The following is a 13843-nucleotide window of genomic DNA, read 5'->3' on the forward strand; positions in this document are numbered from 1 at the left end:
GATATCTCCAAAGAGACCAGGTATTTGTTTTATGTTTGCTTGGCAAAAGAAGCATATTAACTGTTTTCTTTGTTAAAGATGGTAGTGTTGTGATAGTTCTCAAGTGAAAGTTTGGATTTTAATCTAGGAAAAATTTTTTGAATTATAAAAGAAATATTTAAAAAAATGTTTTACTTCTAGAAATGTTATGAATTGTTCTTGAAAGTAGATTGACTTAAGTTGCTTGTTTGTCTTGGTGAAAGGTGAAAAATGAAATTCCTCTGGTGGCAGAAGGCTTTCTCCCAGAGGATGGAAGTGGCTGCATTGTTGGTATTCAGGACTTGCTGGATCAGGAGTCTGTGTGTGTGGCCACAGCCTCTGGAGATGTCCTGCTTTGTAATCTCAGCACACACCAGGTAAGCAAGAGACCAGGGCGGAGGAAATCTCAGGCATCCTCAAACATCTTTTTTTTTTTTTTTAATCATGTCACTAGTTTTTCATAGATGTTTAAAATATCGGGAGCCATGATATTTAGGCATTTTGCAAATTAGAGTCTTTGCATTTTACAGTTCTTTACGGAAAATTGTTGGCATGGTTCTAGTTGTGTTTCAGGATTCTTCTTAAACTCAGTTTTGTCTGCTGCATCTATTAATTAGAACAATGAGAGCATTCCAGATAAGAACAAAACCTCAAACCCATTCTTGTGTGGTATGGCTCACCTTTTGCTACACTCCGATCCTGAGGTGTAACCCTTATTTCTCAGTTTAGGAAGTCTTTGGGATGTTTAGTGGGCTCATGTTTTCTGTTAAGAACGCTGAATAGGCCTCTCTTTGATGATTGACTGTAGAGTCCCTGAACTACAGGTACTAAGGTGATACATTTTCATTTTGTGCACATTTTATGACTATCAGAAGTGATAGATTTCAATGACTTGCCTCCTTCTCTACTCTAGCATAAGGCTGAGGTTTTGAATTTCTTTACTCGCCTTGATAGCTTTTTAAACTTCGTTGATAACTCCCTTAGCTGTGATCTCTTTAACATTGATGTGTCACAAGAGATTACTAATCATGGGATAATAATAATAACAGCTGGCATTTATTAAATGTTTACAGTGTGCCAGGCACTTTTTAAAGTATTTTTTCATGCAAAATTACATGAATTTTGTAATTTTTCTTTATAACCTTAAGAGGTAGATTGTTGTTTTCTCATTCTTCAGAAAAGGAAATTGAGGCTAGGCCAAGGTCAAACAGTTTTCAGGTGAGATTTGAACCCTGGCAGTCTAAATCTGGTACCTTTGCTTTTAACAGTTCCATTTAGTACAATAATAGATCTTCCTCTTAGTTCATGGTGAGAAACAGCAAAGCCCTCCAGTAGAAATTGGTATTTCTCACATTTAAAAGATATGCTTTTATTTGTAAAACATTTTGTAGAACTTTTCCCTAATTATTGAGCTCCTGTAATCCACTGGTCTCCATCAGATGGTGCCGATCTCCCTATTTATGGCATCAGAGTGTCTGTAAGACAGAATCCATGTTCCTTCTTGTCCTTATCAGACGGTTCACTGTTTGCCAAATTCCTTTTTAGCCTCACCTCCCACCCCCATCGTCCCTGTGTATTTGTATACCTTATGCTTTAGTGGCAGCTGATTAACTGCTCTTTTTTATAATTTTATGCTTTAACACCACATTTTCCCCCCCAGTCTCTTCTTCCTAGCCCTGTTTCTGCCCTTTAAAGCACCTCCTCAGAGAGGCTTTCCTGAACTCACCTGGGCCATTTGTGATTCTCTGCTCTGAGTCCCCACTTAATTCCTGGAGACCTCAGTTACAGCCCTCACCCTACTGTAGAGGCATCTTTTATCTCCTTAAGGGGAGGAGTGGAATGGCCGTCATCACATCCAGTCCCTATGATCTGTATCACGCCTGGTCTTTTGATACCTGTTACTGAACAAATGTTTACTGCTTAATTTCACCTTGGTGTGTTGTGAATTGTTTTGATTAAGGTCATAATAAACATTTATCGGGGTGCTTATATTTTCATATTTCTCTTAACATTTTAAAATGTCTCTCTCAGCTGGAATGTGTCGGGAGTGTAGCCAGTGGTATCTCTGTCATGAGTTGGAGTCCTGACCAAGAGCTGGTGCTGCTTGCCACAGGTAAGCATGTCACCAGTCCCTAACTCGTGACTTTATAAGACATGACTCCTGACAGCTCAAAGACTTTAAGTTTTAGGGTGCTTAGATTTCAAAAAAACATTTCTTGAAACAATTGAGGTAAGTTTTACTTCTTAACACATTGTTTTAAAAAGTTGCTGCGAAGTCTGTAGTTATAGTTTAAAATGTTAGCAATATTTATTTTAATACACTCTTAAGAGGAAGAGTTGCTGTGTGAAATAAACTGATTCTGAAAACTGCTCTTCCAGTCCTCTTTTTGTTTTCCTGTAAGTCTTTTCATTCCGGCTGAGATTCTGTAAACTAGCACCCTGGTGAGTTACACGCTCACAGAGGTATCCTGGCGACTGAAGAGTTGCAGTTAGTGGAGGAGGAAGGGCTATGTGCACTTTATGTTAGCTTGACATACAGGAACAGCCGAGACTAAGCACCAGCTGATTAACCCAGGCAGAACTTTGTTTTTTTTTAATGAGAGTCAGAACATTTTGAATGAATTCTGTCTTCCCTATTTCAATTACAAATTCTTCCACTTCAGCTCTGTATCTTGCAGTGCTGTAGATACTTAACGGAACAGCGGATTTGTTAAATGGGAACAAAATCATTCTTGTTTGTGCTCCTTCAAGGTCAGCAGACCCTAATTATGATGACGAAAGACTTTGAACCAATCATGGAACAGCAAATCCACCAGGATGATTTTGGTAAAAGTAAGTATAACTTTTCTGAAACATTTTGTGACTTTTCTTGCAGACTGATAGTCATAAGCCCAAACAGCTGTAAAGCTTAAACCCTGACTTAATTATGTGTCTGATAGCCCAGTTCCTTTAGTTCATTCCAGCTCTTAAAAGGCATACCTCTGGCGGCTCTTCAGGTCTGAGAGTTAGCTTTGTCAATAACCTGGGAAATAAAAATCTGTGCTTATAGATTGGGTTGTTATTGCCCAATCCCATGATGGGCTTAGTCATGGGGTTTGATGACAAGAACTATGCTGGCTGGAATAAGGAGAGCATTTCTGATACACAGTTTGGGGGAAAATACAAGAGAGGTGGGATAGAGAGCTAACTTCTGTTCCTGTTGATTAGTCCTGAACCACCAGATTGTTTTCTTGCACGGGTCTAGCTGAGGTGAAACGGGCACTAGGCTGTGGAAGTGTTGAAGAGAGTAAGAGTGGAGATGCTTCTTGAGTCTAAGCAGCTCTGACCAACTTGAGGGTACCAGGTAGCTGGCTTCATTGAGGAGAGGAATAGGGGCGATGGTATTTTAACTTTTGCTGAGTTCTCACCTCCTATCTTCTTGTTCAGCCAAATAAGAAATCATTTAGAAAATTGCTGCTCATTTTTTCATTCAAAAATAATTTGTTTTTTTTCAGAAATAATGTTTGAGTAGGTACTGTGACCCCAGCAGTGTGTTTGGTACTGTGGCTAAAACTGCTTTTCCCTTAAGGGGTCCCGTGAGTTCAATAATAACAGAACACTGCAAATATTAGGGTAGCATAAGGAGAAGAAAGGAGTCATGGGGAGGGAAGACTTCCCAGAGGAGGCCAACTTGAGCTGAGCCCTAGCTTATCCGGTGTGGGGTAGATGAGGGTTGAGGGCGGGGGAGTGGTCCAAGTAACTGAATTAGTTCTTTCCAAGGCAGGGATGTTTCACAAAAGCCTTTAACACGTCTTGGCTGATTCAGGCAACTGTGAGTACTTCAGCATTACTTAGTGACTGGATATGGATGTGGAATGAAATAAAAGGGAGAGATTTTGATTAAGTTTGATAGAGAATTTAGACATTGAATTATAGGAGATCAGTCATTAAAGGTTTTGCTGATGCATGGTTGATTGGTGGAGAGGGAAGAGACTGGAGACAGGGTGACCTGGTAGGAGGCTGCTACAGGAACCCAGGTGAGAGGTGAAGGTGGGTCTGGGACTAGAAAAGGGGAAAAATGCAGGGAAGTTTGGATTCTCAGTGAAGATAGGAATGCATTATTTGGAATTATGAGAAACAGTTTTGGAATATATGTGCCTGGTTCCTCTTTTGCCCTAGCTAGTTTGAGAAATACCAGTTTAGAGAATGAAATAAATAGGCTTTGGGTATATAAGGTGAAGGAGAAAGTTTAGTTGGACTGTAGCCAGAAACTCAGGTTGTAAAAGAAAGATGCCAGTATCTGAGAGGAAAGGTGGGGAAGTGTGGTCTGTAAGAGGTGGGTGGTGAGTTCTATTTTGAATTTTTTTAAGGGCCATATGGGGTCACCACATGAAGCATGTGAATTAGAAGGGGCTGATGCTCAGCAGAAGCCAGAGCTGTGGGCTGGGAGTCATTGACAGAAGCTACAGTTTTACTAGCTCAGGGAGCAGCTATGGTGCTGGTCTAGGGTCCAGGGTGGGACTCCGGGGCATCCAGCTTTGAGGATAGTCATAGAGGTTGTCGTAGAGGTAAGAAGGACACAGCTTTGCATGGGAAAGCGCGCTCTTGTTCATCCTGCCAACTTCATAAGTCTGATAGAGTATATCAAAGGAGGAGGAGTCCAAGTCAGGGTCTTGGGTCTTAGAAACGCATTTGTCAGTACAAAAAGTCACTGTGTGAAGTCGTGAATAGATATTTTTCTTCTAACTTGTTCTGTAAAGAGCTGGATAGTAATGTTTTTCATCTTTACAGGCCATGTGGTCTCTGTTGGGACTGTCCAACTATGCTGACGTAGTGGGAAAGCACTAAAAGATAATGTGTAAAGAAATGGGTTTGGCTGTGTTCCAATACAAGTTTATTTGTAATGATGCAGGCTGTAGTTTGCTGATTTCTGCGGTAGTCCCATCGCTTAGTATCTGAACTCTCACTGGGAAAGGTTTTTTGCTTTCCTCCAGACCCTTTACCTCTCTGTGGAAACTTTTGCATGGAAACCCAGGGGCATGCACCAGGCTAGGCACTAGTATTTGAATACAGCAGCAGGGCATGCCCTGTGGTGTGACCATACAGTACTTGGATGTGCCCAAGCAGAGCAGACGGGAAACGGTCCTGCCAGCCCGTAATTCACAGACATTCTAAGCAGCCCTGCTTTAGCACTGTCAGCATCAGTTGCAGGGAGGAGGTATTTGGGTCCTGAATCTGATGGATGCTCTCAAGGGCATCTCTGTCGCACCTCTACATCTGGAGGATGCCAGACCCTACTTCCAGGAACAGAAGAGCTGCATCATTTCAGCAACTCTGACTTTATGTTTTACGTAATAAGCTCAGCATTATGATTTAAAAAGAAGCCCAACCTGAAAGGCAGAAGCCCTGTGATATAATTTTGGCCTCTGTCCCTGGCGGCTCTCGGTTTCTGTGAGGAGCTGAAGTCCATAATCTATGATCTCCATCACTAGCAAGGAGGTTGGATACATTTAGCGAATCGAACATTTAAAATTGGAATTTTAGTACCAGCATGTTTTTGTTATCCATGGCAGTATCACATAGATTTTTCGTGTTTCATTCTTCTTTCTTGTAAAATGCAATAGATTACTGACTGTCATCAAGGGAATTTATATGTGATGGCAGTAATGCTCCAAAATAAGGGTATTTCAGTCTTCAAAATCACTGAGCATGTAATGTGGAACATAGGTTTTAACATCTTGACTGCTGGCCAGTTTATTAAGGGTCTCAGAGGACCCAACTTCATCAGTTAGCTTTTATTTTTTAGCTCATTGATTGCCTTGCATGTTCTCACTCAATTGTTCTCTAGGCAAGTTCGTCACTGTTGGTTGGGGCAGGAAGGAGACGCAGTTCCATGGATCTGAAGGCAGGCAAGCAGCTTTTCAGATACAAATGGTAAGGTTGGTCTGATGGATAAAGAACTTTGTTTGGAACAGATAGAAGTTCTGCTACCCGCCAGGAACTCTTGGGTGTCCAGTTGTTATAGAAAGGGATCCAGCTGCTTGCTGCTCTAAAGTCAAGGAGGAGGCAGGGTTGGTAGAAAGGAAAGTTTGCTTTATTCCGGATGCTGACAACTGAGAGGGGGAGGGGGGCACGCTCCTGTCCAAAGGCTGGCATTCCCTGCCCCCAGCGCCACCTTTCTGAGTTAGCTTTTGCTGGAAGGTGATGAAGGCTGCCCGGGTGGTCACTGGTCCCCAGCCCCACAGAACCGGCTTCTGTCTTCAAGGCTTTCAGGACTAAGATGGAAGTGGCACTTGAAACCTTTCTTCCTTCTGTGCTGCGGAACGAGGTGCTTATCCATGTTTTCATCGTGGCTGCTGGCTTATCTCCTCTGGCTGTTCCTTGCCCACCTTCCTCTCATCTTCTTCATTCTTCTGTGCACTGTTGCAAAACTCACACAGTAAATAACATGCTACTCTCTCAAATTTAGACAAACATTTATTTCTGAATATAGTTACCAGATAGATTCCTTACTTTAATATTTTTAATATCTGGATCTGTAGCTCTTTCTCTATTGCTGTGCTTAGAGGCCACTTTCTAACGCCCAGAAAAGGATTTTGTTTTTTTTTAGGTTGAGGATTTCTGGGTCTAAGGGCCCAATGAATAGGGTTCCTGAGGATTCTGTGAAACTCATTTTCAAGTAGCTTAAACCTATATAAAAGATTTAATTTTAATAGCCTGAGGCTGGTTAGATTCTAGATCATTTAAGGCCCCCAGTAACATCTGTGTTTTTCCCTCTCTTTAGCACGAATCTGCTTTGCCCTGGGATGACCATAGACCTCAAGTTACCTGGCGTGGTGATGGGCAGTTTTTTGCTGTGAGTGTTGTTTGTCCAGAGACAGGTATGGAAATAAATTGCTGCAGTTAAATAGAACTTTTAAAAAAGTCTTACTTAGCTCCGGGAGTTTTTCTGCCTTTTGCTCCGAGGGTTTACTTTCATTGCACATGACGTAACAGTGTGCTGCTTTAGGTGCTAAATGCATAAAGAACTAAGCATTAGAAGAGTTCCTTGAGGCTGTTTGGTCCAGCCTCCTACATGTTAGATACAACTTTTTAGCAAGATTAATCTAGTTGGCTTTGTAAAACCCTGACAGTTTTTATTAAGAAGGAAGACGTTTGGAAGTTCTGACTTGATAGATTTATCACAGTGCTCCAAGTTTTGTTGTCATTTCTTCCCCCTCTTTCTACTGCACAGGGGCTCGAAAGGTCAGAGTGTGGAGCCGGGAGTTCGCTTTACAGTCAACCAGTGAGCCTGTGGCTGGACTGGGACCTGCTCTGGCTTGGAAGTGAGTGGGAGAAGGAGCCTTGTAACTTCCTCCCCAGAGAGAACGAGGGTTGGGGGTGGTGGAACCTATTGAATATAGGTATTTATAAATCACAAGAGGATAATTACATGTTCTCATTTGACTATAAGCCTGTAACTTTCTTAGTTTTCTGAAGTCTGAATGTGGTTTGAGTAGTAGATTCTGAGCTTCCCAGACCTCATCATTGCAAGGCCCACACGTTTTGTAGCTGTAGGCAGGGCCTACAGGAATCCACTGTGTAAAACAGAAAGTGGTAGTTAGAAGGGAAGTCGCAGTCTGCAAAGTTCGGTAGGGCAGCAGAGCTTTGGTGAAGACTAGGAAAGGGACTTCCATTCTCTGCACAAGCTCCCGCACTAAGGGGACCTGTTCGCTGAGGAACAGGCAGGCTGGATTTGGGCCCAGTTCACCTGTTGGCCCAGTACCCTTTTGCAGGTCACACCTTGTCATACTTGGCTGTTCTGATTATAGATAGAAGAAATAGCTTCTGTCTCAGAAGCATCTGTTATAGGCAAAATGTAGGTCTCTAGATTTTAAACATCTGTTTCCCACCAGTGTTTGAGTGGCAATTGGATGATAGTACAAAGAGAGAGATGTATTTAAATTAAAATTTTAGAGACAGATAAAAGCAAGATGTAGCGATCAAGCTATTTTCAGTAGATTGAGAAGTCTTTAAGACTACTTACCTGAGCATTACTGAATGCATGGACTATTACTGAATACATGGAATATTACATGGAGTATTACTGAAGACATGTAATTGAAGGAGAAGTAGGTTGTGGCTTTATTGGGCATTATGCTGGGAATGGTTTAAATAGTTTATTGGTATTTTTCAAAAGTCAGCCAAGTGCAGTCTAAATCTGTGATGCTTTTGGGCAAATAGAATCTTTGGGTGGACAAATCAGGAGAAGGCACTGCCTCCTCTGGGCAGATTTAGTTCCACACAAGGGTGACTGCTTGCCAGGAAATACAGAATTTAAAACTTCCTTGGATGGAGGCTTCTTGTTTTTGTAGAAAAAAATTGTTTCTTTGAATTTCATCTTGTTCTTCGCCAGCGCGGTGAGCTTCTGGATGTTCTGACACTCTGGGTTTGCTTTTAGGCCCTCAGGCAGTTTGATTGCATCTACGCAAGATAAACCCAATCAACAGGATGTTGTGTTTTTTGAGAAAAATGGACTTCTCCATGGACAGTTTACACTTCCTTTCTTCAAAGATGAGGTTAAGGTAGGTGCCTTAGTTCTTTCACCATCAAATTTAGAGGACTGTCCACAGCTATAGAGAAAGTTTCCATCTGATATGGATGTGTAGACAGAAGCCCCGGAATAGCAGTGGCTACCTATGACTGAATTTTTTTTTTTGCAAAACAGAAGTTGTTTTTCTTAAGGAGGTTTTGCAGAGGAAAAAATGGTATTCTTTCACACTAGATAAAAACACAGAAAAGAAATAGAACTGCTAGTTTTTATTGTTTATTTTGACAAAAGCATAATTCTTCCAGTGATAAAGATACTTGTCATTTATAACGTTTAATCCTTAAGAAGGTTGTGTACCATTTGGATCTTTGCGTGATCAGAAACAAATCATGATTATTTTTAATTATGTAAAAAAATTTTTAATATAATAAAGATTGAGAGAAGTGTTTAATGAAGTCCCATGTACCTGTTATTTACTTTCATCAGATATATACCAGCATTTTGCAAAATTATTGTCATCTATTCTTTACTCTCTGGCCTACATACATACATACACACACACAGACACACACTTTGTAAAAATTCCCTAGGATTTTAATTCTAGAAATCATATTGTCAATATTCATTTCTCTAACAGTTAAGGACATTTTTCATTATGTAACCACAATTCCATTATCACACCTTACAAAATTAGTAATAATTTCTTAATATTATCCAGTACCTAGTTTGTAATCAAATTTCCCTGATTGTCTAAAAATACCACCTTGCATTTGGTTAAGTATTTAACTGCATTTTTTTAAATGTCCTTTACATGTGATGACAGATTTAATAACTCCATAGGTTAATAATTTACAGCTAGGGATCGACTCATGTATGGAATTATTTGACTTGTGAGAGTAGGACATTTAGCTCTTACAAAGATTTTGAGATAAATATTTAGTTAAAGGCCAGTGACAGGTCTTTTTTCCCTCCTAGGTTAATGGCCTTTTCTGGAATGCAGATTCCACTGTGCTAGCAGTTTGGCTGGAAGAACTTCAGAGGGAAGAAAATTCATCTCTAAAAACCTATGGTAAGACAGCACCAATATCTCAGCCTTCTGCCCCATAGAGTGTAGTTGAAAGTAGTAGGCTGTGGAGTTTCCTTTGTCCCTTCCACTTAGTCCTGTAATGGATCAAAGACAACTAAGCAGGGAGGTGGAGATGAGGGAGTGGTTATGGAATTTTCATGGGATGATTTCATGAGATGAGCTTTTCATGGGATGATTTCAGTTATGTATCAGGCAGGGTTCCCTAGAGAAATAGAAGCAGGGTAGGCTATTTGGAAAATTAGTGAAGAGTTGATGTTGCAGTCTTGAGTCCAGAATCTGTGAGACAAGACAGGCCCACAATCTGGAAACTCGGACAGGATTCTGTATTACAGTCTTGGGGCAAAATTTCTTTTTCTCTGGGAAGCCTCAGGTTTTGCCCTTAAGGTCATAAACTCTTTGGATGAGATCTGTCCACATTATGGAGGCTAATCTGCTGTACTTAAAGTCAGCTGATTTGAAAGTATAATCGCATCTGCAGAATATCTTCCCAGCAACATCTTGACTAGTATATGATCAAACAGCTAGACACCATAGCCTAGCCAAGTTGATATATCGGATAACCAAGTCATTAGTGCTTTTTCTTCATGGATGATGTTACTGTAGCAAATCAGAATGCTAGCCAAAGGAATACTGTGGAAGTGAAAGAGAAATGAGGTTAGATATAAGTAAGAATCTTCTACAGATTTTAAATTGTAAATCAAACTGTAAATATTGTTTTCAGTATATATGTAATGTGTGGAAACATTAGAAAGTAAAGATGGGAAGAAAAAAGTTCTTCCATAATTCTATCACTCAATAATAGTCATTATTAAAATTTTCTTGTCTTCGTAGGTTTTATGTATAGCTATAATCTCATTTTTGTTAAATATGTAGGTATGATACCTCCAGGTTTCTAGCTTGCTTTTACAGTGTATCTCAAACTATTTCCATTTCAGATATGTGTATCATTTTAAATTGCTATATATTGCTTTATGCTACCGTTAATTAAATCCTATTTTGTTAGGCATTTAAAGTTTTGCAATTTTACACTATGATCAATAGCAGTATACTGAACATTTTTTTCCATAAATCTTTTCATTTATTTTGTGAGTGGCTTTCACAGTTTTTAATCGATAGAACTTTAGCAGAAATGTTATTTGGAAGTTCATTGATTCATTCATTCACCACAATAGTTCTCAACCCTGGCTGCAACTTCAGGGGAAAAAATGCTATCCAGGCCTCATCTCAGAGTCGCTTTCAGTGTGTTATAGTGGAGAATATACATCAATATTTAATTTTATTAAAAAGAGCTTCCAGGTGATTTTTTTTTTAAGGTGCAGCCAGAGTTGAGACCTACTGATTCACCAGGTGTTAATGGCTCATCTCCTGTGATATGCTCACAGGGAAAGTGTTAGTGCAAGAAGAGCCACAATACCTGTCCTTACTGAGCATGAGTGTGTGATCTAACTTAACCCAAAGCTCGGTGGAAGTATTTATAATAACCTGGTTCAAGAACTAGGTTGGATTTGCTGTGATTGCTGAGTTAAGAGTTAGTGATCAGGGAGATGCTTAAAGAAAAGAAATTCCTTAATACAATTAAAATATTCATTTAGGTATGGTGGTGGTGGTGGTTTAGTCACTTAAGTCATGTCCAACTCTTTTGACCCCATGGACTGTAGTCTGCCAGGCTCCTCTGTTCATGGGATTCTCCAGGCCAGAGTACTGGAGTGGGTTGCCATTTCTTTCCAGGGGATCTTCCCGACAGAGGAATTGAACCCAGGCCTCCTGCATTGCAGGCAGATTCTTTACCAACTGAACCATCATTTTTGATAGCTATCATCTGTTTAATAAAAGTTGGCTGTGATGTGATTAGGTGTTTGTTTTTTTTTTCCCCCAGCTTTATTGAAATCTAATTGACATGTAACTGGTACATTCAGGAGGTATAATGTGATGATTTGATACATGCATATAGAGTAAAATGTTTAGAACAATAGGTTGATTAACTCAATCTTCACTTAATAGAATTATCATTTTTTGTTGTTATTGTGAGGCCATCTGAAATCTACTCTCATAGCAACTTTCAAGTATACAATACAGTATTATTAACTGTAGTCACCAGACTATACATTAGATCCCTGGGACTTATAACAGAAGGTTTATACTCTTTGACCAGCTTCTTCCTGCTTCCTGCACCCTGCAGGTTTAGGTTCTTTTAAGAGATGTTGAAAAGGGTAATTGCATATAATCTCCCATGGATTTAGCTGCATGCAGAATAGCTAGAAGAAAATAATAAACATCTTAAGCGTAATGCAACGTAATGATGCTAGTGTAGTGCTCTTGGGCTGGGCATTTTAGTCTAATGGCCAAATTTTCTTTCTAAGTCTTTATGAAAAAACAGCTCACTGAGGCCCTGTCCTATTTTGGTAGCTTTCCATCCTAATGATCATAAAGTGTGAAGGTAGAGGCAAAAATGAACGTGTGTGCTCCTGGCCTTACTGATGCTTAACATTTTATCCTCATGAAAAGCTATGCTTTTCACAGTTTTTTTATGTTCACTTTGCTGGTCTTTTAATATTTATTTTTATCTGATTGACTCTGCCAAGTCTTGGTTGTGGCATGTGGACTCTAGTTCTCTGATCAGGCATCGAACTCAGGCTCCCTGCATTGGGAGCGTAGAGTCTTAGCCACGGGGCCTTCAGGGAAGTCCTGCTTTAACAAGTGTTGTTAATATTTTTATCGTAATGAAGAGGCTGCGCAGAAAGGGTCATTTGAAAAAGAAAAGTGCCTCCCCATCCCTCTCTAGCAAGTGGTGCGAAGTCTGGCCCCCTGCCCTCTGCCTCTGACGGCCTTCATTTCGTTTTCCCCTGCAGTTCAGCTCTGGACTGTTGGAAACTATCACTGGTATCTCAAGCAAAGTCTGCCCTTCAACACCTGCGGGAAGAGCAAGATCGTGTCTCTGCTGTGGGACCCAGTCAGCCCATACCGGCTGCACATTCTCTGTCAAGGCTGGCATTACCTCTGCTATGACTGGCACTGGACGACTGACCGGAGCTCGGGAGATAATTTGAGTGACATGGCAAATGTGGCTGTTATCGATGGAAGTAAGGAGCTGAAGAGTGTCTGTGGGCCCATGAGGGGCCTGAGCCGGGGGCTTGCAGATGTGGTGGTTTGACTGGAACTGGGGGATTTTTGTTCAGTTGATTATTCTGGTGGTTCGCTTTGTTTTCACTTGTGCTTTTGGTTTGGTTTGAATGGGAACACCCTTCGGTGAGGTGTGTACTCCCCTGAGAACCGTAGTCTCTCTTCCCACCCACCTCCCCCGACTCCCTGTTGTACTGCAGCCGTGACCTCTACATATTTACTTGTCGGAACTTTGAAGACATTGACATTTCTGACCTCGGGTCAAGAGGAAGACTAAAGTAGGCTTGTGGCATTGCTGTGTCAGCCTTGTTTTCGTGCCCTGACATAGAGCTACCTTGACCCTCGTAGCACTCTGTTAGGTTGCTTTGTTTTTTGATAAATGCTCGTTAATTACATACCTTTCCAGGATGTTCAGTTCAAGTCATGGACATCTACGTTGTTCAAGGATGGGTTTGGTGTTTTTTAATTAGGTTGAGGGTGTTTGTTTACTGAGGGGGAAGAAACAGGAAAGCCGTAATCCCCTGAATAGACAGTTCATTTATTGCTGATGACATAAAGGAAAGCTTTCGTCTAAGATTGTAATGTGAGTTGGTGTGCCATTTATGTTCTATGTAGTAGTCGTCACGATACTGGTTTTGCAGTCATACGTTCTGTATAGAGGACTTAAGCAGATATGCCTTGTTACCAGATCCATGCACAGGGAAGTGCTTTAAGGATTTTGGTTTAGTCTGGCTTGGTTGCAGGCCCAGGGTTAAAGCTAGAACTCTGACCTTTTGGCCTGCTTGCCCTAGTCCCTGGCACCTGACTCTCCAGGCCCAGAGATGGGACTGCTCGAGGCCTGGAGGTAGCCAGGCCTATCGTCAAGGTCTAATAATAGCCAGATACAGAGAGAGCCCAGATACTTGCTTTTCTCCCCTCCAGTGTATTTAAGCTGCTGCTGCTGCTGCTAAGTCGCTTCAGTCGTGTCCGACTCTGTGCGACCCCATAGACAGCAGCCCACCAGGCTCCCCCGTCCCTGGGATTCTCCAGGCAAGAGCACTGGAGTGGGTTGCCATTTCCTTCTCCAATGCATGAAAATGAAAAATGAAAATGAAGTCGCTTAGTCGTGT

General features: G+C 41.0%; 1 protein-coding gene across 2 annotated transcripts in view; it reads left to right on the forward strand.

The window, feature by feature from the left end:
• ELP1 (elongator acetyltransferase complex subunit 1) overlaps positions 1–13843 on the forward strand; it is a 56520-nt gene that overhangs the window by 4044 nt on the left and 38633 nt on the right. For both annotated transcript variants that reach the window (XR_011254215.1, XM_069575508.1), the window contains exons 3-11: positions 243–395; positions 2050–2131; positions 2770–2850; positions 5846–5931; positions 6782–6878; positions 7232–7322; positions 8438–8561; positions 9503–9596; positions 12464–12694. Coding sequence is in view for 1 of the 2 variants with exons in the window: in XM_069575508.1 (XP_069431609.1) it covers positions 243–395; positions 2050–2131; positions 2770–2850; positions 5846–5931; positions 6782–6878; positions 7232–7322; positions 8438–8561; positions 9503–9596; positions 12464–12694 (1039 nt within the window). In the remaining variant the exon portion in view is untranslated. The remainder of the gene's footprint in view (positions 1–242; positions 396–2049; positions 2132–2769; positions 2851–5845; positions 5932–6781; positions 6879–7231; positions 7323–8437; positions 8562–9502; positions 9597–12463; positions 12695–13843) is intronic.

This window comes from Ovis canadensis, chromosome 2 (assembly GCF_042477335.2).
Source record: "Ovis canadensis isolate MfBH-ARS-UI-01 breed Bighorn chromosome 2, ARS-UI_OviCan_v2, whole genome shotgun sequence".
NCBI lineage: Eukaryota > Metazoa > Chordata > Mammalia > Artiodactyla > Bovidae > Ovis > Ovis canadensis.